This window comes from Anabrus simplex, chromosome 8, assembly GCF_040414725.1.
Source record: "Anabrus simplex isolate iqAnaSimp1 chromosome 8, ASM4041472v1, whole genome shotgun sequence".
Lineage (NCBI taxonomy): Eukaryota > Metazoa > Arthropoda > Insecta > Orthoptera > Tettigoniidae > Anabrus > Anabrus simplex.
The window spans coordinates 120441486-120465753 of record NC_090272.1 but is presented as its reverse complement, the minus strand read 5'-3'; the positions used below and the strand labels follow the sequence as shown (position 1 = coordinate 120465753).

General features: G+C 38.9%; 1 protein-coding gene across 5 annotated transcripts in view; it reads left to right on the top strand.

Annotated features, from left to right (window-relative positions):
* The first annotated feature begins 515 nt into the window (after positions 1–515).
* The window catches only part of LOC136878870 (poly(ADP-ribose) glycohydrolase), a 171689-nt gene continuing 147936 nt past the window's right edge, over positions 516–24268 (top strand). Inside the window, exons 1-6 of one of the 5 annotated variants that reach the window (XM_068228817.1) lie at positions 1096–1205; positions 2783–2921; positions 3036–3405; positions 11866–12057; positions 19000–19148; positions 19241–19348. In XM_068228817.1, coding sequence (XP_068084918.1) covers positions 11913–12057; positions 19000–19148; positions 19241–19348 — 402 coding nt within the window. In that variant the 5' untranslated portion in view covers positions 1096–1205; positions 2783–2921; positions 3036–3405; positions 11866–11912. Of the gene's footprint in view, positions 606–1088; positions 1206–2782; positions 2922–3035; positions 3406–6985; positions 8030–11865; positions 12058–18999; positions 19149–19240; positions 19349–24268 lie in introns of those variants that run through there. The other 4 variants (XM_068228816.1, XM_068228818.1, XM_068228814.1 and 1 more) reach the window with 4 other exon arrangements.

The following is a 24268-nucleotide window of genomic DNA, read 5'->3' as shown; positions in this document are numbered from 1 at the left end:
AAATGGAAAACCACGGCAAACAACATTGAGGATGGCTGAGGTGGAAATCGATCCCTCCTTTACTCAGTTGACCTCCCGAGGCTGAGTGGATCCCGTTCCAGCCCTCGTAGGCTACCACTTTATCAAATTTCGGGTTCTTCGGGCCTCGTGGGGTGCACTAACCACTACACCGCAAAGGCGGACGTCTACTTAATTAAGAGAGAAAATGGAATAATGAAGGTATCGGGTAAGAAGGTAGTCTTAAAAAGTGTGAAAATAAAACTTTCTGGACCTCGCTAACCTAATCTGGTTGGAAGAGTTCATCAAGGAAAATCGATTTAGAATGATGACTTATAGAGACTGCCACAAGAGAGTGAGTAATGCCAGACTCAGGTAGGATTTTCCCTGGGGCGAAGCTATTTAAATTGCAATCCCCCGGAAGAACAGTGGATTGATTAGCTGTCGTTTATGACAGGTGTCCTGTGTACCGGCTTGACGTACGGTAGCGGCTTCTTTGGTCGAGCCTGTACAGTACGGTATGTTTACTGTTTACTGATCTTTGAATGTTTTGATCTTCAACTTCCGGTCCGCGTCTTTCCTGATTCATGGTTCACAGGATGAACTGGGTATGTATCTGTGGAAGATTACAGGTAGATAATGTATTCGAATAAGCCGTGATACCCTTAAATATAAATTAAAATCAATGTCTTGGAACAGGTCGAGACGTGTAAAGTGAGACTATTGTTTATCCGAAAATTTAAGGTTATGGATGTCGGTGTATCATCAGTTCATTACAAACACCTACTGTCTTAAAACTTGTTTATCCCTGTAACTCAGCTTTCCCTGAACGTTTATTGCTAAACCGATCGTTTCTGGTATGGGAAATCTCTTGCATGGAATTCCCCTACCCATGTTATTGACATTCCCGCAGGTGTGTATTAATGTTGTGCAATAGTGCCAATACCAAGGCAATACTTTCAAGATATGGCCTAAAATTGCTCGAGATGAAAGGATAGTAAAATAATCTCAATCAGTGTGCATTTTTCTGTCGTGACATTCGGTAGGTATATTAGACTGTAGTCTTTTTAAGTTGCTGTTATTTCTTATAGGTATGATCTCCACAATTCATTAATACTCGCCCTGGTTCGGCCACAGCAGCATGTCTTGCACTGAGCCTGCTGCCAAAAGAAGAAAAGAAGAAGAAATCATGGGGGAAAACAATATTGGTAATAATGTTGCCAGGTTCATGTACAATTTTATGATTTTGCTGAATCTGCTGCTACCTTGTTTTCATATATCAAACAAATGTGTTAGTACTTAAAGACCTGTTTCAATGAAAGTTGATACTTGTGTCAACAGAGATGCTGCTAGGAACTGAATCTGTAGGCCTATGTTTGGATGTAATTATCCTTGTAGAACATTACATGTTGAATTAGACATGTCAAGCCTTGCTGTGTCAGGCATTTTGTTACTCTCTGAACACTATTCTGAATTATTATTTCAATCCAGTTATATCTTAGTCAAATTGTTACTTGGGTATCTATGTTGTGATGTCATGTTTTTTTGTTATTGGTCATGGTATTTTGGAAATGTGTGATTTGAATTCTGTGTAGCACCAACTCCCATGAATTGAATCATGATATTTCACACTAACTGGGGGATTTGATTATTTTAATTGCTAAAATGAAATATGCTCAAACTGAGAAGTTTTCAGTAGATATGTTATTTGACAAGATATTTTCAACATGAACATCTCTGCAAATTGTTAAATAAAGTACTTTGAAGTAAATATTTCTGAACAGCTACTTGGTGAGCCTACTTCTTTAATCTTTTAATTAGTAGGCCTATGCACTTACAGATACATTTACTACCACATACATCAGAGTGATTTGTGAATGTACTGGTATGTTTCAGAGATTTTTTTACTTCATTTACTCTGCATGTACATGTATAATCACTTCTACATTACAATATCTGGTAACAACAGGTCTTTCTACTTTTGATTTATGTTCCAAGTTGATGTTATTCAGGTGATAATTTCACTACATTGAAAACAGGAGATAATATGATCCACCTTGTCAATACTACAGGCTACAGAAACTATTTAATACATATTTACCAATAGTACATTTTGAAAGAACATAATTTTCTTTCGTGAAAAAATATTTACCAAAATCCAATGACTTGATATAGATGAAAACGGACAGCAGTATTATATTAGAGAATTGACTCTTTGTCAGCAAATAATACTGAAGTGTACAACATTCAAGAAAGTTAATGTGAAGGTTGATGAGAGCAATAGTTCTAGTGACATTTAACTGAATCACACATGGATTATACATCAATCCAGAACAGATTTCTGCTGAATATCAAACTTTGATGAAAAATAATTTTTATGAAATGTGTAAAACAACTCGGGACAAGGGCCAATTTTGTATGTTTGAAACTTGGTTGTTAAAGGGTACCCCTGTATGAAATTTGAGGTTATAATGTGTTTGATCAAAAGCTATTGCTGGTAAGTGAATGTTAGCAATCTAATGAAGATTTGCTCATGAGCACTTTATTATTGTTGTTTGGGATAATCAGTCCATAAAGTGGTTTGATGCAGTTCTCCATGTCACTCTATTGTGTGCTAACCCTTTCATTTGTAGTACTACCGGTACTTTATTAGCTAAATAAATATTTCTTCGTCAGTAAATGTAAATTGGGAACTCTATAAAGCACAAGAACGAATGTTTAATATTCCCCTTATAATAATAATCACCACACCAGTTGTGTGACTGTTGGGAGTGCTTGGTTTCAGGTCTCCAGTATGTCCTACATTTTTAGCTGAATTCTATATGGGGTGTGAAGTACGTTGATAATGTCCATAGCTTTCCTCTGCTTCTTCTTATTCTTCTTCTGGTGTCGTCTCCTTGCAGACGTTTTTCGACCACCATGGAGTAAGTTTTCTTACATCAGAGTTGCCATATTGTGGATGTTGAACCACTATCAGAGGTTCCATGTCTAGGCCTTCAGTCTTACCTTTTTCTGATCAGATTGTATTTTCATTTCAGAAGATGTAAATGAAATAGGCTGCTTTCCTGCATTTTGTGAGGGTTTAAACTTCACGTAGATTCTCAACACGATGGAGTACCTCCTTGACGACATGGTCTACACATGTAATAAATTTCATCATGGTTCCATATTGACAATTTACAGTGTAATAAAATAGAAGTTTAGTTGTCCACCTAGTCAATACAATTATATTTTAATTTTATCATATTGGTCTACACATAGTATGCTCAACTTTCTGTGATACATCCACATTTCAAATGCCTGCTGTTGGTTTATTGACGAAGCCGTAAGTGTCCATCCTTCAACACCATAAAGCTGCACTGGTGTGGTAACACAGCTCTGCTTGACTTGCCAACGAGTTTTGAATCGGTGAGTACAGTTGCATCCAAGATGTTCTAATGATAGCACTTTACTGGTGGGGGTGCATGTTGAGGAAGGAGAAAATAATGTAAAATTGATGTGAAACTAGTACCTTAAGTAGCAGAGAGGAGAGATCCTTTGTGCTTGCCTGAGTCTAACCAACCCATTCCTAAAAGTATTCTTATGACCAAGCGGTTTGGGTCACGCAGCTGTGAGATAGTGGGTTTGAACCCCACTGTCGTCAGCCGTGAAAATGGTTTGCTGTGGTTTCCTATTTTCACACCAAGCAAATGCAAATGCTGTTACTGTACCTTAAGGCCACGGCCACGTCTTTCCTACTTCTAGCCCTTTCCTGTCCCATCATCGCCATAAGACCTATCTGTTTCGGTGCAACGTAAAGCAACCTGGGGAAGGAAGAAAGTATGCTTACGTTTAAAAATACATAAAATGGAGACTATGTCAGTCAGTCTGTAAGGCAACAGGAAAGCACTGCACAAGCAAAATCCCAAGATTAGCAGTCATGGATTGAAATGTGGATCTGGCGAAGAATGCAGAGGATAAGTTGGACCGAAATGAAGAGCAATACCAAAGTCCTTAGAGAGATAGAAGAAGAACGGAATCTGATAACTGAAATTGAAAAACGGAAAATACATTTTATTCGTCACATTCTGCGGCGTGAGGAGTTCCTCTGTAACATCATTGAAGGAAGAATTGCTGGAAAAAGAGGAAGAGGACGACCCAGAGTGTCTTATTTCAAGAACCTGCTTCTGAGGATGAAGTGCACGACCTACGCTGAGTTGAAAAGACTGCCTCAAGATAGATATCTGTGGCTGCAGCGACAAGGCTTAGCCTATAGAATATGATGATGATGTCAGTTTGTGAAATGTGGCCGTATTGGCTGGAGATCAATTTGCTGTTTTCAGTAGAGTTCTTATTGTGTGGCCCATGGCTGTCACATTCTGTGAAAATGATGAAACTGCAAAGATTGAAAGTGATTTTTTTTTTTAATTAGTCACGCGTTGATTAAGCCATTGAATTGTTGTGGAGTTGGTGGTAGAGATCTGGAAGTTAAAATGTAGAGAGGTAAATTAATTTTCATGTGTCAGAAACATGGCTGCAAGTTTAAGCGTTCGGCCAAGGAGGGTACATTTTTTGTAGGAAGCTTTCCTCGTAGCCTGTTGATTACTGGGAAACAGGCTCTAGTGCAATTTCTACTAGCAGCAAGCACATTACTGGTACATCCCTTGCCATAATGGGTAAATTAATGTTGTTTAACTGATATTAGAGGCCTGCTTGGGGGCTTATGCCCCTCCAGACCAATGGTCTATTCTGTCCAGACCAGTGGTCTTGCCACTAGCAAATTGTTTAACTGATCCAGACCAGTGGTGTCATCACTATCCAATAACCTAGCCAACACAGGGGCTATACCTTAATTAAGGCCACGGTTGATTCCTTCCCCTTCCTAGTCCTTTCCTGTTCCATCGTCGCCATAAGACATTTCTGTGTCGGTGCGACGTAAAGCAAATAACAATAACCTAACCAAACTTTTCGTACTCACCGGACGTACCTCATGCTCCATCAAGTTTTGGTCACGTCGCATCAGCTGCGATATGTCGGATTGTTAAAGTCTCTTTCACTAACCAGCTCATGAATTTTTAATCCTATCTAGTGCCCCTAGATCGTATTGCGTTGTCGCAAACAGCCAAAGATGCCAGACCATGAGTTTATTTATTTAGCTGCCGCTACACGTCCCTTTGAATGATCCACCATTAATTTAAACCTTAACCTTCTAAACACATCATGTGACATATAGATGCACGAAACACAACCACAAAGCCTGTGCATTGTTCTCCCCATAAATTTTCATCAGCCGGGTGGCAGAATGAGTAGCTGGGTGGGGAAAACTACGTAAAAATATGAAAGCGATAAGATTTCAGTTTATTCCTCTCAGGACATTAACAATATCAGAAAAGTAAACATAAACTGCAGATTTGAACTATTTTAGTGTTCTTGTCACAAACAGAGCCTCCATGGCTCAGGCGGTCTCTCTCTGCCGGGTTCCATGGTTCTAGTCCCGGTCTCTCCATGTGAGATTTGTGCTGGACAAAGTGGAGGCAGGACAGGCTTTTCTCCGGGTGCTTCAGTTTTCCTTGTCATCTTTCATTCCAGCAACACACTCCAGTATCATTTCATTTGCCAGTAATTATCATTGCCCCAGAGGAGTGCAACAGGCTTTGGCACCTGGCACAATTCCTATCCTCGCCACTAGATGGGAGCTTCATTCCTTCGATTCCTAACCTGTCATATGGCTGGAAACAGACTGTGGATCTGCTCGTTCATAATCGTGTAACACAAAGGCTTACCACTCGGTTACTGTGTTGATGTCATGCGAATTCAAGTGTTCACGTGCGATTCCACACCCAGTAACTCAAATATGTATTAATATTGTGTAACTAGGTTATGTTAGCTGGGCAGTCTGTAGAAACGGCAGGGCAGTGCACCCATTAAAAAGGTCCTAGGGAGAACACTGCTGTGCCGGCAGATTTTGAACTTAACACTAAAAGTTGTCTGTTATCTTCCTCACAGGTAAGAATTCAGAAAACGTGTCAGTCGGAATTCAGAAAGTATTATATTTTTACATTTTAAATTAATCTTTTACCCAATAATGTACTTTTATGAAAAATTCATGTACAGTATCGAAATTTCAATTTTGTCTAAAATATCTGCTACGATATGTTTGTTCAGCAATTCAAGCAATAATGGTCCAGTTTACTAAATGCTGTATATATTCGGATTGTTGATACACATATCTACCCAATCTACTACTTGACAGTCCACTGGCTCTTGCTTTCCCTTCTTTACCTCCAGCCTTCCCTCGGCTTCCCCTTCAGTAAGACCCTTTAACCACCACTGCATTCCAGGTGCTTGAATTGTGACACCCTTTCGATAGCTTTTCCGTCCAGTATGACAACATTAGTGTTTTTCTGCTTGCTGATTATCGTGTATTTTGTTTTATGAATATTTATTTCAAGGCCTAATTTCTTGCATCCTGAACCAGAGATCCGCTTGCAAAACATTGGTTTCTGGGTCTCTGTTTTGATAAGAGACTAACGTGGCAGCTCCACATTCATCAGCTGAAAGTTGCCTGCATGAAGAGACATAACGTGCTTAAGTTTCTCAGCAGCACTTCGTGGGGGTGACCGTTCGGTGCTACTGTGTTTCTACATGGCAACTGTTCTCTCATGAATAGACTATTGTAGTGCGGCTTATGGTTCAGCGTCAAGATCCATGCTGAACCTTTAAGACTGTTCACCCTAGTGGAGTTAGGCTGGCAACAGGAGCTGTCCATACTAGCCCCATTCCAAGCCTACTCGATGAAGCAGGAGTACCACCTTTACGAGAAAGGAGGCAGCAGTTACTCCTCACGTATGCCGTCAAAATTCTTGAAATGCCACTACGTTGAAGTTATTAATGCATCTTTAGAACACGATACCACCAAAGTTACAAAGACTGGCTGAATGCCACACGGCCGGGTAGGTTTCGAATTGATAAGCTTGTGTAGTGAGTTAGATGTGTTAATGTTATTTGCTTTATGTCCCACTAACTACTTTTATGGTTTTTGGAGAAGTTAGATGTGGCTATCGATGGTTGTCTTGAGCGGCCTTCTAGCGAGGTACCTCCGGGGTTAGTTCCATGAGCGGACATATGATTAGATCTACTCCATGGGACCCAAGGTGAACACAGATGCCTCTGTTCATCAGAGGTATTTCCAGGACTTTATTCACCAGTATCCGGCTGTCTCTGTTCATCGGAGGTATTTCCGGGACTTTATTCACCAGTATCCGGCTGTGAGATGTGTCTTCATGGATGGTTCTAAGATCGGAGAAAATTTGGGTTGCTCTTTTGTCGTAGATAATGTAAGCATGAAGATCTCGCTTCTTACTGTCTGTAGCATGTATACTATGGAGCTTTTTGCCATCTTAGAAACTCTGCAGTTTGCACAGCATGACGAGAGAAACCACTTTCTCGTATGTATCGACTTATGTTCTCTGCTGTTTATTGACACAGGTTTCCCCACAACACCGGCTGCAAATTCATGACCTAGCCAGGTTATGTGATGTTGGCAACAGAATCACTTTCATGTGGCTTCCAACCCATGTTGGGATTGTGGGAAATAAAGTTGCAGATAAAGCTGCAAAGGAAGCAGTACTTTTACCTACAGACCTGCGAATATACCTGCTAGATATATTGTTCTCAGCTACATCGAGCCATCTTGGCATCGTGGGAATCGGAGTGGCTAGCTGTCCGAACTTCTAACAAGCTGAGGGCAATTAAGAAGACTTACCATGTGGCGGTCCTCTTTCTGGCCTTCATGGAGAGACGCTGCAGTTTTGTGTAGGCTAAAGATAGGTCATGGAAGATCAACACACACTTACCTCCTAAAGAGGTAACACCCCAGTGTGTTCTTTTGGTGCCGACTTCACCATGGCCCACATCCTCACAGAGTGCACCGAGCTCTCTGACCTAAGACAGAACCTCGGCCTACAAGAAACACTCAAACTCATACTAGCCGATGATCCGACTACTGATGATCTCGTCATCTGCTTTGTGTGTGAGAGTGGATTAATCAGGGGTATGTAAATTTCAAGTGTTCTGTTACTCAGGGAACTTAAGTTCCCTTTTGATTAGTTTGTGACCGTTTCAGCTTACTACAGTATTTTTAAATTTATTTTGTCATTCATTTGAAAATTACTTCGTGGAATAAATTTGTCTTATTTTAATTTTATTTTCCACTTAATTTATTCAGAGAGGATGGTTACCTGCTTGTACTTCCTCTTAAAAATCACCGCCGCCGCCGCCACCACCACCACCACCACCACCACCACAAATTTGTGAGGTTTATCAGTAGCTTGCTCATATCTGCCGAAAGAAGTAATTGCTTGGAGCTCTGGCTGAACTGGTGCTGTTATTTCAGGCAGGAAAGTTTTATAAAGTTCACAGAGGCTCACGTGATGTTGATTGGTTAGCGTCAGTTATATCGGTTTGATAAAGTCAATGTCGAGTGGCTAACTGAACATTTTCTGGGTGGTGATTTTTTTGATTGTTGGGGTGGTGTCTTAACAAATAATGAGAAGATGAGAGTTTTCCTTTGTTATATCGGAGATTCAGGTTTTCAAAGTGGCATATGGGAAGATATTGGAATTCACCAGTCAACAGTATCCTTAACAGTTTCAAATGTTATGATGGCTGTTATCTGAAAAGCATTTCTTACATTAGACATATTCGGATTAGATAACCTTCATCCGTTGAAGAGTTGCAGAAGGAGAAAGACCAGTGGTAAGGAAAGTACGTGACTTCCCTTTGGGTATAGTATAGGTGCTATTGACTCTACCCACATTCCAATCATAAAACCCACTCTGCATAAGGATAAATACATCAATAGAAAGGATTTCTGCAGCATTAGTGTCCAGGCTACCTGCATTTCCAGAGAGGAGTTCACAAGTGTTGATGCTTCTTGGCCAGGTTCTGTACACGACTCGCGTGTATGCAAAAATTCAGATATTTTGAAATTCATGCAGTGGAACCCAGCTATAGCGCTTCTGCTTGGAGACTCTGGTTATGGATTAACTCCATGGCTTATGACCCCCTTCCAAGATGCTGTTACTTCAGGACAAAAATCATACAATAAGTGTTTAAACTCGAGAGAGTGTTGTAATTGAAAGATGCTTCAGGCAGGTGAAACAGCTTTGTCTTATACTACCCCCAAAACAAAATATGTGTGCACACACAAAAAGTTCCAGCTCTTACATTAAGTTGTTTTATTGTTGCACAATGTTGCAAAGCACCTTAAAGATGAAGACTTTGATATCCCCAAAGAAGGAATAAGGATGTATTACATAACAATGCTGAATACAGAGATATCCCCAAAGAAGGAAATAATAAGGATGTTTTACATAACAATGCTGAGTACGGAGACACACCCACCAATAGGAGGAAAAGAGGGAGAAGAGGTGAAATAGCAAAAGTAGTTCACAGTTTACAGTAAATTCAAGTAATTTACTGTTAAGTTGTCATATTTGGTTGTTAAATTCACTTTCCGTACAGTGCAGTCAGTTAACAATATTTGGGTTTTTTTCCTTGTAATAGTAAGCTTTGGTAAAATAGTAATATACAAGTAATGTGGATTCAATAAATTAACACGAAACAACTTAAACTACTATCACATAGTAAACCTTTATCTCACTTCCTTGGAAACAAGTTCATAAAAACATGGCTTAAGTTGTCTTCATCACTCTCGTGTCCATCCTGAAATCCACTGTTCAGTTGATTGTTGCACATTGGTGGCATGCTGTATTCTTCACAATAAGTCCTTAATGAGCCTGAAAACTTGCATTTGTTCCAACAACACCAGCCACTGGAGTTCCATTAGAGGAATACACTTTGTTTCTCCTGATTCTGGTAATTTTCTCTTTTCCTTTTTACACTTGCCATCTTTCAAAAGTTCTGTTGATTCAGAAGAAGTTGCTAACTTTGAAATTCTGACAGCTGAAGATCCCAGAGTGTTTAGCATTGAGATTTTTTCGGCATCCAAAGTGATTTGAATGCTTTCCAACAATTCATTTTCGGTCATCGTGTCTGAACTACCCTTCTGAATCTTGTGTACACCAGCAGATACCACTCCTTAAAAGAATGCAAAGAAAATGTTTGTTAATTGGATTCTGAAAAACAATTTATATGGAAAACTCTACATAAATATCGATTTCAGATAATTCTCAAATGCTGTTACATTTAGAAATTTAAATAAATATAACATTATGGATATGTTTGAAAAGAAATCTACCTTGTATTTTGGTTATTGAAGGATTTGTCTCTCCTTGCATATACTTGAAGAACTCTTCTTCCCACCCTTTCAATACTATATATATTTTTTGTTTCCCGCGTGTATCTTGTCAGTTTTCTTATTCTTATTTTAATATTTTTAAAATTTTTAAAATTTTTAAAATTTTTCCAAATCTCTGCGTCATCTATTTCAACTCCAAAATTCCGATAGTAGTCTTCCTTTCACATCCGTTATTGCTTTACTTCAGGTATGTTAGATTTCTCCAGAAGAACTGGGTAGTCTTTCACCAAATGCACAAAATTTACTTGTCTCCCATTAAAATCTAAATCGTTATCAGAATTCTCACTCAACATAGTTACCATACTGAAATGCCTCTTCTGATAAAGAGAAGGCAGAAACTGTGCATTGTTTACAGATAGAAATGTAGGGAATGCTACAGCACAGCTCTAGCCTAGTGCACAACAATTGGCTACTTCTTAATGATTTACGAGCACCTCGTCTGTGGATGGAGCAGGCACTCTTATACCAGCTGGAATTTTATTCATATGAAAATGGAGCACATACTCATTTCTTGAGTGCCTGCTCCACATCCTTCTTAGTAGCTGCTCTTGAGTACGTGTTCAGCTTTATTAGTACCACTCAGTATGTTGTTGATCAAGACATTTTTGAACTAAGACTTGGATAGACCCCAGGGCATCCCTAGTACCAAGACTGTTTCTGAACCCAAGTGGAGATTGACTGATGTTTTAATTTATTTTTCTTTATAACCAGGAGTGTAGAATTCTTAAAAACGCTTTCAAAGTATGACTTAATAAACATATCGGCCTGCAATCACTACATTATTTAGAATTAATTTCTTTGGCAAGCTGATAAAGGTGGATTTCACAATATGAATGGCTGGGTTGAGTGGCTCAGATGGTTAACCTGAGCCGAAGTTGGCAGGTTCAGTCTGGTGGTATTTGAAGGTGCTCAAATATGACAGCCCTATGTCAGTAGTCTATCAGCATATAAAAGAACTCCTGCAGGACAAAATTCCAGCACCTCAGAATTTCTGGAAATTGTAGTAGTAAGGATAGTTAGGTGTATGGAAGGACCATGAGCTGTAATTTTGCCACATCCAGCAAAGGCTTTATGAAATCTAATTTACCGAGCTCGATAGCTGCAGTCGCTTAAGTGCGGCCAGTATCCAGTATTCGGGAGATAGTAGGTTTGAACCCCACTGTCGGCAGCCCTGAAAATGGTTTTCCGTGGTTTCCCATTTTCACACCAGGCAAATGCTGGGGCTGTACCTTAATTAAGGCCACGGCCGCTTCCTTCCCACTCCTAGTCCTTTCCTATCCCATCGTCGCCGTAAGACCTATCTGTGTCGGTGCGACGTAAAGCAACTATAAAAAAAAAAAAAAAAAAAAGAAATCTAATATAATGTAATCTCAAGAATTATTGCTAATATGAACTGGTCAGAGATAGCCTTGAGATAATTATTGTGAAGAGAAAAAGGATAAGAGATCAGATTCTTGGAAGCTTATGGAGGTGCTTTGTGTATTTACATTGTAGATTCTTGTAGACTGAACACTGAAAGGAATAACCATATAATACAATGTTTAATTATTTTTCTTCTTCCCTTCTAGATAGTGAGCATAAACTCAGCCAAGTACAAGAAGAGGCTTCGCCGGACATGTTCTCTGATTCTTCTTCTCAGCTACACTCCAATATTTCTGTTGCACCAAACTGTCAACCAGTGAAGCAGAATTCTGATCTATCTTTTGAAGAGAGTTTCAATGATTCTTCAGACATGTTTTCAGACTTCTCGGCAGAACTTGGTAAGTCAGAAAAATTATGAACGTCATCTCAGTTATTATAATGTAAGTACTGTATTGGAACGAACAAACATAATGTCAGATATTGAAAGAAAAAAGAAAAGGAACACATAATAGGATGAACACAATGGTAAGTCAGTGTGGGAAAAGAGAGCAACGGAAATAGGACACAAGGACAAACATGCAAACACAAAAGAATAAGGACACTCTCGACATCTTCATACACTGCCGTCTTCAAATAGATAGGCTCTCTCCTCATAAATCCCAGTTCGTCTACATCGATCTCTTCTCAGCCCCAACAAGCTCAATTTTGCTGCCTGTCGTCATGACAAGGGCGGACATCAGCTCTTACCGAGGGACCATCTTGACAAATCGTCATGGCCGATTGCAGAAACAATACCTAGTTTTAAGCCTTAAACAACGCCTACCTAAACGTCATTTAAAGTTTCGATATTGGTTCGAAAATGGAAATAGAAGTATCTTCCATGCAACTCTGCTTGTCGCAACCAATGAAATTCTTCGGTGCATGCGCCAAAGATTAGTCAGCTGTTGTCTTCCTTCACATTGCACAAATATGGCTAAGCATCAGCATGACTTGCCCACAGATAAGAATATCACTCGGTGGAAAAGAAATCTCATAATGTTATCGAGACTAAAACGACACGCCACCGTAAAAGGAAATTTAGCTTTGATTATAGCATTGTTACAGTGAGTATAATCTAAATAGCATCGGCGAAGGGAAGATGAAACTACAGTACTGTGTAACCAAATGAGTTCTGGAGATCGTAGGTTCAAAACGCATCTTCAGCAGCCCTAAGATTGTTTTCCATAGTTACCCCATTTTTGCACCACGCAAATACTAGGGCTGCTAAATTGGCTACGGCTCTTCCTTTCCAGTCCTTGCCTTTTCCTATCTCATAGTTTTTCGAAACTTATCTGAATTAGCATGATGATTATCTTTGATGGTTATGAATTTCATGTTTTTGGTCCGTATTGAACAATATATAAGTAATAATAATAATAACTTAAATGTTTCCACCTTTTCAATACAATATATTCACAAAATTACAAAATTATACGGTACTAGTTTCGACCCATCTAGGGGTCATCATCAGCCGTATTGGAGCAAAGATCATTTGTGGCGAAATCCTAAGACAATATTATTTTAAAGAATAACAAGTGAAATGAGATGTTATGGTAATAGTTAATAATACAAGGAATATACATAATAAGAGGTTTTTAACAAAGAATAAAGTATAAATGGGGTGTTGTAAAAATTATAATCATGGAAATCAGTAAGTTCTTGTATTGAAATGAAATATGGCTTAGGAAGAGGGCTTAAGGTGGGGCTGAAGGGCCCTTTACTGAACATAATGGAAAATTACTACATACACCTAGACCAATACTTTAATGCCAGTCACAATCTCAATGAAATCTCAGAGAAACCCAACATACTCTTCGATCTATTTATCACTTTCCTCAGAAACAATAATGCAGCCAACCTAAACTCAATCCTAAATTTAATCAAAGGTACTTTTCCAAGACAATTACACTTTCTCTCGCACCCTTCAGCCCCACCTTAAGCCCTCTTCCTAAGCCATATTTCATTTCAATACAAGAACTTACTGATTTCCATGATTATAATTTTTACAACACCCCATTTATACTTTATTCTTTGTTAAAAACCTCTTATTATGTATATTCCTTGTATTATTAACTATTACCATAACATCTCATTTCACTTGTTATTCTTTAAAATAATATTGTCTTAGGATTTCGCCACAAATGATCTTTGCTCCAATACGGCTGATGATGACCCCTAGATGGGTCGAAACTAGTACCGTATAATTTTGTAATTTTGTGAATATATTGTATTGAAAAGGTGGAAACATTTAAGTTATTATTATTACTGATGATTATCTGTAAAAATACATAAAACAGCTCTCTCGCACATCCTACTTTGTAGTGTCATTATTGTGTGCGCTTACTTGGCATTAAATATAATGTAACTGAATCCCTCCTGGTTGATGTATGTGACAACTGTCTGACAATCGAGACAAGTTATTCTGTATGGATGTAGTCGATGTGACCTATAATTCCAGAAAATGTATCCCAAATACAATAAAATATTTCGGTTGCTAAGAATTGTAGTCAAGTTGACAGTTACTGGACTGTCCTTTGTGTCAGGCTCAAGAAACACGTCCCTTATATTATCTTTTGAAAAGCAAAATCATATTTTAACCGGTACCTCCCCGTACATTTGAAATGAATTGCTGCGATTTTGCAGCAGACGACCCACAGAAGGCCATCGGACTAACTTTTCTTCCCGGAATCTTCTCAGGATGACAATACAAATTATATGTTTCATCGTACATAACCTCTGATTGTGATTCACTCCTAAAATTTGAGGTTAAACAGTATTCTTGGCAGTGTTTAAACATGGCCGTTTGAACATTGGTTTTAGACAGTGTCTACTATCAGATTTTTTATTATGGACACTCGAGTTTAGGCTTTAATTACAAACAAATCAATAGGCCTATTGCAATGCGAGCTATATCGATATTTTCCTTGTTTAATTCTACATTAGCGTATATAAGACACGTTGTTTTCGACGTTCATTAAATATTTTTTATTTGTGGTTATAATAAATATTGTCCGTGTTTTTGGCTTCTACTCTATGAAGCGCTCACTTAGGAATATATCAAGGAAAACTACTTGTCTGATGGTAATTAAATTCTTATATGTTATAACCACATGTATTTGTAGTGTAATACTCAAGTTACAATTTTTTTCAACCACCGCGAAAAAAGTTCTTATCATTTTTCTAAAGCAACTCTTTCTCAGCCTAGGATAATCGTACAGCAGCAAACTTTGGCTTGTTTTGAAGCACTCAGTCATGGTTATCTGAAACTACAACAGCTGTAACCGTATAGTGTGGTACCGAATTTATGAAGAGTAATATTGAAAGGAAGTTTTGTGTACGCCTGACGGTGTGATTAACAGCAGGCCGGGTGGTGAAATTGGGTGCAGTGTTGCCGTATTCAGTAGTAATCATGCGCGCAACGAACACAGCTTTTCATTTAATTTCAACCTTTAATTTTATTTCTTCTTATAAATTCCACTTTCCATCACCTTTTCTCATAAGGGCTTTGGACCTTCAATGGCAGGTTTAAAAACGGTTGACTTCCTAATTTAGAAATATCACACTGTACAATTTTTACAAGAGTTATTTGCATGATTATTTCCATAATTATATTTACAGAACCATACTATGAAATATGGGTGGCAAGAAAACGTGGTTGAAGCTTTAGAAAACAACTTTGACAGCTATAATCTGTACAGGGGGTACATTCAGCAAATTTATGGATGGTGTGAAGGGTTCAAAAAACCGTCTGGAGCTTGGAAACGCATCATAATTTTACACATTGGAAGTGAAGAATTTCTTGACGGTGCAGAACCTTGTTTTATTGGCAAGAAAGGAAGCGGTGATTACCACAATGAGATGAACTCGACTCATTATGAAGAATGGTTCACAAAAGTCCTGAGTTTATTGCCTCAAAGGTCGGCTTTCATTATAGATCAAGCTCTACGTCATACGATGGTCGATCCTTCATCTAAAAACCCGAACATATCATGGCTGAAACCTGCTTGGATAACATCAAAGAATATTTCACTACCACCTGAAGATGACGATTATAACAAATTAACTAAATCAGAGCTGATTGTCCTTGCAAGGCCTTATTTTCAAACACCGGTAAAGAAGCTGGAACAACTGACTAAACGACTTCAACCAGATGTACAGCTTATTTGGTTACCAGTGACCCATTGCGAGCTTAAACCAATCAAGCTCATTTGGTCTTACGTAGAAGGGAAAATAGCAAAAACAAATATGGCTAACACATTAGAAAATGGTAGAGGTATGGAAGCAATTAACGCTTTATGCCGAGAAGCCTTACGTACCATGACCCCTGAACTCTGGAAACAATGTATTAAACACGCCAAGAAAATTCAAGACCAAAACTGGGAAAAAGATGGGCTGTCTGAAAATGTCCCTTATTTCGAGCCAGTCGTAATCGACATAAATGACAGCAGCACGGATTCATCGGAACACAGTGATTTTCCAGTCAAAGAAAATTGATAGAATTAAACATTGTAAATATATGTAAATAATAATGCAAATAACTCTTGTAAAAATTGTACAGTGTGATATTTCTAAATTAGGAAGTCAACCCTTTTCAAACCTGCCATTGAAGGTCCATAGTCCTTATGAGAAAAGGTGATGTTAAGTGGAATTTATAAGAGGAAATAAAATTAAAGGTCAAAAGTAAATGAAAAGCTGTGTTCGTTGCGCGCGTGATTACTACTGAACGCTGCAACACTGCGCCTGATTTCACCACCCGGCCTGGTGTTAATCGCACTGTCCGGCATACACAAAAACTACTTTCAATATTACTCTTCATAAATTCGGTACCATGCTGTACGGTTACAGTTGTTGTAGTTTCTGATAACCATGACTGAGTTCTTTAAAACAAGCCAAAGTTTGCTGCTGTATGATTATCCTGGGCTGAGAAAGAGTTGATTTAGAAAAATGATAAGAACTTTTTTCGCAATGGTTGAAAAAAATTGTAACTTGAGTATTACACTACAAATATATGTGGTTATAACATATTTTATTTCATTACCATCAGACAAGTAGTTTTCCTAGTATATATTCCTAAGTGAACGCTTCCTAGAGAAGAAGCCAAAAACGCGGGCAATATTTATTACAACCGCAAACAAAAAATATTTAATGAACGTTGAAAACAATGTGTCTTATATACGCTAATACAGAATTAAACAAGGAAAATATTGGTATAGCTTGCATTGCAATAAGCCTATTGGTTTGTTTATAATTAAAGCCTACACTCGAGTGTCCATAATTAAAAAATCTGATAGTAAGTGATAAATAACATCTTTGCATTGCGGCAGCCATACTTAGATATTGTTTAACCATAAACATTGTCTAAATACTGGTTCTGCAGTCGGCCCTCAGTGGGAGGTATTGGATAAGAAGAAAGCAGGGTAAGTACAGGAAAAGGGAAAAAATATATAAATGTGGTTGGTGAAAGATTAGGAACACAAGACAAACACAAAAGGACTAAAGGATCCCAATGGCATAATGTAATTACTGGAGAAGAACAAACAAGTGTCAAATCTAGACATATAGAGAGGTACGAACAAACAAAAAAAACAAAAAAAACCAGTGTTGAAGAGGGAGCAACAGAAAGAGGACATAAGGCCGAACATAAAAACACAATAGGACAAGGAAAATCTCCACATCTTACACCACTGTTAGCTGCCTCTGTGGATCCGTGGTAGAGTGTCGGCCTCTGGATCCCAAGATAGCGAGTTCAAACCCGGCAGAGGTAGTCGGATTTTTGAAGGGCGGAAAAAAGTCCATTTGATACTCCATGTCATACGATGTCGGCATGTAAAAGATCTCTGGTGATACATTTGGTATTTACCTGACAAAATTAATTAAATCTCAGCCATAGACGCCCAAGAGAGATCCGGTTTACTCTGTCTGCCATCTAGTGGGCCTAGAGTAAAACGGAACGTCGAAATTGACGAGCAGACAGCCAGATGGTGTCAAATCGAAATGTCTGCACACAGTAGCTGAGGCCATACGATTATTAAATTATTACACAACTGTTTTCAAATAGATAGGCTCTCTAATTGTTAATAATTAGAAGTGTACCTGGGATGTACAGTATTTGACATAACATTTGTTTTATTTTAGAACTTGCATGAATGACTGGAAAATGTGTACGTGAGAATTTACAAACACAAGAATATTTATAGAACAACAAAATGTATGTAATATTTATTGTTAAAATATAATTAATAATGGCCATCTGGTTGCATGACAGATATGTTAAAATGAAGCATGTTAATGATTTCCTGTTTTGAAGATGGCTCTACCATGAAAATGACAGACTACATTTAGAGGCTGATCAAGCTTTGTGTCCAAAGGTGTACATATAATATGTACACAGTGATTTTGTGTGAGTTTGTTATTTTTCCAGATTTCCTTCCTAAATCTTTGGAAGTTTAAGTGTTATTATTTTTCCCCTTAAACATTTCATACCTCAACAACTTTATTATGGTTACTAACTTTTTTTATGTGATGGGAAATGAGACAAACTACAGAAAAACTTAGTTTCACAAAAACTTCACTCTACTTCCTCAGAAGTGAACCACAACTGATCAGTACTGTTGCACATGGCATAAACCCCAAAAAATATCATGTCTGTTATTCTGGTTTATTAGATGTTAGAAGATGAGAACATGAATAAGATAAACACAATGACAGGCCACAGAAAGTGGAAACAAGAACGAGCATGAGAATACAAAAGGGCTAGGAAAATCTGCATCTGTGTACATTGTGGTCTGCATCTAGATGGGCTCTGTCCTCATGATCATCTACATCCATTTATTTTCAGCCCCCAAAGAACTTATTCCTGTTGACACATTTTCATTTGATGTCAGATTTGTGAGAGACAGATACACGCAGGAAGAGAAAAGTGGATAAAGATGAATACCAGTGGTAAAGGATTTGGAACACAGTTCAGATACACAAGAAGAAAAGGAGCCCAGTGGGTCAGTAAAAGTTATGATGAGCAAGAAACAAGTGATAATCGCGTCAGATATGGAAAGATGAGGACATGTATAGGATCTTTGTTACATAGAATACTTTGCTAGCATGACTGTTGAGAGTGTGAATGTTACTATAATTGTCAATGTATGAGGTTCTGAAATACTGAGTGCTCAGCATGCTCAATGTGTATCAATTATTGTGTATATAATTGATAATATTTTCAATGGATTATATTGTCTAGATCAGGAGTAATGGTAATGGAAGTGTAATAGCTTTTTTTTTTTTTTTTTTGTCTGGCTGGTTGGAAGAAAGTGTCATTGTGGATGAGCAGAAACAAAGTGGAAGTAGTGAAGGTTGTCCATGGAGAGGAGTGAGCTTGGCAGAGTTACGAGGGAATTCGATCTTCCCTCAGCTGCCCCCAGTCAAGTCATCCAGATCTCATGCTGTGTTGTGTCAGGTTTGTGTACAAAGACTTCCCAATTATTTATTTGAGGTATTTGTGAGGAAATGATCTCTATTTTCTAATACGTGTGAAATGTGTTCATTAAGGTGGCATCTGATTCGCCCCAGAGCTCTTTACCATCTCGGTCTGATGCCTGGGACAATGACCATGTTCGAATGCCATTTTCATCTCAGAGTTTATATCCTGTTACTGCGGTAAGTCTCTTGGTTGTTTTCTTTTTAAAACTAATGAATTTGAGAGTAGAGAGGCAGAGGGTTTGAAATAATTTTAGTATACATTTTCAGTGCCTATTTAGCTCCTACCTGCAGATTTTGTAAGACTTATGAAGCAAAATAATGCAACTGTCTACTCATGGCTTAAATACTGTTTAAAACTTTTTTCTTTTCTCTTTCAATTTTGGCATCATCGTTTCATGAGGTATTCAGTCATGTGGCTGATTTGCCCTTATGATAAATCTCCTCCATTTGGCTTGGTCTTCAGCAGCATGTTTTGCCTCTTCATCTTGGTAGTCTTGTGTTCTTAAGGAACGTCTTCACGAAGGCTATTCTTGGTATCATTCTTTCCAGTCATGATTGCTGTGCTAAAGGCTGAAGTGTGTGGCCTATCCATGTGAGCTGTCCTAATCTGATTCAGCAGTTGCCTCCTCTCTTGCACATTGTCCAACACCTCAGCGATAGTTATTCTCCTCGTTTTGCTTCTTTTTTAATATTCAACACTATCACTACTTCTTGAAAGCTTTCAGCCTCTTGATGTCTTTGTCATGGAGTGCCCAGGTTTTGGGTAAGTACAACGTAACCTACCAAACAAGTCTTCATAATCTATTTATATAGGCTGGAGTTTCACAGAATGCTTGCTTTGCCATAGATAATAGAGTCCTGTATATTAAACTGAGTTTTCCAGTTTGTCAAAACTAATACAGATAAGGAAAACACTAGAAAATATTTAGAAGAGAGAACATTTTTACTAATAATGGAATATATTAGAAAATGCTTGGAAAAGAAAACTGAAATGTTCCAGGTATTTTCTAATATATTATCTTGTTAATAAAATAATGGCATCGCAAATTTTCTGTAGTAGTCTAGCCAAGGTATTTGAATTGAGTTAACTGTCTTCTGGCTTGCTATCTCCATGCACGTGTAAGTGGTTCGTATTCTTGCTGAACACTATTAATTCTGTTTACTGATATTGATTTTAATTCCATAGGCTTTCTCATTTATCAGCACTCTTGACACTGGGCTCATTCAGGGACATTTATTTATGTTTAGCAATGACATGAACACGTTGAATGCCAGGCCGAAATTTATGGGATTTCCGTCTAGTGCCGTGGGCTAATAATATCGAGTTACTCCCTGGTGCCAAAACTTTCACAGGCTTAACCAAGCAGTTGATCCCTGAAATGAGGATATATTTATGATATATTAAGTTAACTTGTTATGTATATTAGGTCAAATATTGCGACCCCGTACGGGGTCGTATTGGTCCTTACGAATTGTGTACATATACGCACGCCATATGGGGTCGCATTTATACAGTAGTTAATGTCCCAGCGCTTGGCCATACTTAACTTTTCCTTTGCAGCGACGCATTATATTTCATTGATTATGAGAGACGTTTAGTTTGTTCATAATGGAGCCGTACCCAAGTACAATCCCCGATTTTAGGTTAGGAAGTGTTTGTAAATGACTGTCTCCCAATGTAAGGCTAAGAAATTTTCGTATAAAATTTTGCTATATGAAATGGTGAAAATCATGTGAATTTGGTAAATTAATATGTAAGAGCATAATATTATAAGAATTTGTAATTAGGGCTTATTGAGTATGTATATAATTATGTTTGTATAACTTTTAATTTGGGTAAGAGAACCTAGCAATGATGATTGTGCAAGATGGGAAACCAGTGACTTTCGCTGAAGACAGTTGAAGTCGGTCAAAAGTGTAGCAACAGGTGGCTTTAAACCTGGAGTACATTGGGGAAGTGTATGCTGAAGATTGTAATTCGTCAATGTGGACGGATGTGCAAGATTGATATTTGCTCCATATTGGGTTCAAAATCATCGTAACTATATACTTCATCTACATCATCATTGTCCGACTTGTTCAATGTATCGTCCAGACTATCTGCACTAAGTCTTCTACTGCTCAATTTGCTCATCTCGTAGTGACTTAAAGAAAAGGGAAACTTGCAGCACTGCACACTTCCATAAACAATCAGTGCACGAGATGAACATTGACTTTGTCACCCTACAGAGCACTCTTGACGTACCCATATGAGGTCGTGCCAAAACAGGAATTGACGAATGAAAGGTGGACTATGCATGTGCATAAATAAACGGCCAACAGATGGCAGGAAGAGACTTTATACAGCTTTGAAACACACGCTTACTGCGCACCCAAATGGGTTCACACAGTTCTCAATTTTGAACAAACGTAAGACTCCATATGGAGATGTGAAGTTCAAAAACTTGACTAGTCTCATATACCCAAATGGGGTCACTTGGCAATCAATGTGTTAAATAATCCGGATGAGAGAAGGCAGCCTTGTCTTCCTACCTTGTTAATCTGTGCAGAGGCTATTATTTCCTTGCCAAATGTGATAACTGCACTTTGACGTTTAAGTTGTACACCAGTTGTATCACGTGCTGGACCCCCTCTAGGGATACCATGACCTGGACGTCAGTGTGAGGCTTGTGTGCTTGTTGATCCCGTGGGCTGTGCCAGCTCAGGGTTACCCAATGCCTCGGTATAGGGCCAGACAAAGAAGGTGTCTCCCGAGTTGCCTGAGAGGTGTCTGTGCTCTTTATTCTTCATTACTATTTCTACCCTCCTATTCTCACCTTTTAAAATTTCATTCCTCTTCCTGTGTAGCCAACCTCTCTGCCTCGGGTAATAAAGTTCTACGGAGGTTTACCCCTCACCCAATCACAAGTTTCGGGTCGTGGCGAGGTGATGCATGGCTACTGGGAGAGTAGTTCTTAGCGACCCTCCCCAGTCACAGGTTTCGTGTCATGGCGAGGTGATGCATGGCTATTGAGAGAGTAGTTCTTAGCGACCCCCCTCCAGATACCGGGCGACCTCTGGAGTATATAGCCTTGCTTTTGGTACGTCAAGGCTTTGTCGAAGGTCGACCTTTTATATCCCGGGTACTTGTGGGACTATGCATGGGTTTTGAGTTTGGTTTTGATTCTCTGAAGGCTGCAGGTCTTAAAACTCTTACCTTTAATTGTTCAGTTAGGAAACGTAAACATTTCAATCATGTTGACCTGTCTTAGCAAGAAAGTTTCTGAAGAGTGTCTGCCACGATTTCTGGTTGCGACCAGTATCGATGGACAGAACTTTCTTCAAGAGAAGCCGTTCCTGATTGCTGATAAGCAATGCTGTGGAAGGTCTTGTTGGTGGAGTTGATGAAATGAGGAAATGGCGGGATGCTAGCGTACTCATTAAGACTAGTACGCTCGTGTAGAGTAAAAAGTTATTGGAAGCCACAATGTTTGGGCCAGTACCAGTTAAGATTGAGAGCCACAAGTCCCTCAACTCCTCCCAAGGAGTTACCTTTCATAGGGACTTGATTAAGGCCTCTGACAATGACCTTATCTGGAGCCTTGCTCATAGAAGTGTGTCCGACGTTAAACGTCTTAAGAGGCGTTCAAATTTCTATAGAACACTTTCCCGCCTTGTCAGTACTTTACATATTTTATTATACCTAATTACCGTACATATTTCGAGAGCTAACTACTCTCTTCTTCAGCGGTGCCAAAACATCAGTAATCTTTGGACTTGGTACATTGGTACAAATATACTTATCAACAGTACAATTATATATAAATCTTGAAATTGTTAAAATATTTCTTTGTGTCTCAACTTTTTACTTGCTTACTATGTCCTTTATTACAGAATTTAAAATAGACATTTTCAAAAATTTTAGCTAAAATTTTTTCATATAGTGACTAATTTAATAGATTTTATTCATTTATGATTTGAAAATGTCTATTTTAAATTCTGTAATAAAGGCCTCAGTCCATCTTGGGAAGAGGTCAATGATTACTAGGAGTCCTGTTTTACCCCGTGGTATTCTAGGGTAAGGACCCTTCAAGTCCAGGGCTATGGCCTCCCACGGGTATTGTGTTTGTCTTCCTTGTTGGCTGGAATCTGCCTTCCTGTTGCTCTCCTTGGTGCAGGCACAGATGTAGCACCCCTTCACGCAGTCCAGGATGTCTTTCGGCATGTTGACCCCGAAGAATCTTCGTCGGATAGACTGATATGTTTCCTCGCCTCCTGGATGTCCGGTTTCCGTGCTGTCATGGAACTTCTCGAGGATGTCCGTTGTGTGCTGTCTGGGGATCACCACTACTGCAGGCGTGTCAGAGAGGTGCAACCGGTACATCAAAGAGTCCTCCGTCAACCCGGAAGTTCTTGTAGCACATCTTGAATTCCCTCAGGACAAGTCGACTATCGGTGTTCTGTCTCCTAATCCACTGCGTCATGGTCCTACAGGACTTGTCTTGTTCCTGCCACTTTTTGATCACTCCCAGCTCAAGTTACTTCTTGATGATCATAAGGACAGGTTCCTTAGGCTCACTCTGGTGTTTTTGTGGGAACTCCCTCTCGACAGTGGTGCTCCTAGCTTCAGGTTCCATCGCCGGGTGCCTAGATAGGCTTTCTGCTCCTATGTTCGTCAGTCCTGGGACGTGACACACATCAGAATAAAATTCTGCGATTGACAGAGCCCATCGCATCAATTTAGATTTTGAGCCAGGGACCGAGTTCAACCATTTGAGAGCAGCGTTATTGGTGTAGAGCTGGAACTTCCTTCCCTCCAAGTAGCCTCTGAATTTGCCCATGGCCCACACCACGGCTAAGACTTCTTTCTTGGCGATCTGTGTTCACACCGTCTGAACCAGTTGCAAACAATGCTCATGATGTCGCCCCTCTCGAGTGGTTGCAGTGTTCAATCAGTGTATACACCCCTAATGTTTATCTAAGCCATGAATCGTATTGAGGGTTCTCTACTATTGCTACACACTTTCTCAAGAACTGCGAGATTGGTCATGTAGTTCTTTCACTTTCACTCAATTTTCATTATGGATCTCAATTTCTGCTGGTGAAAGTGTTGAAATT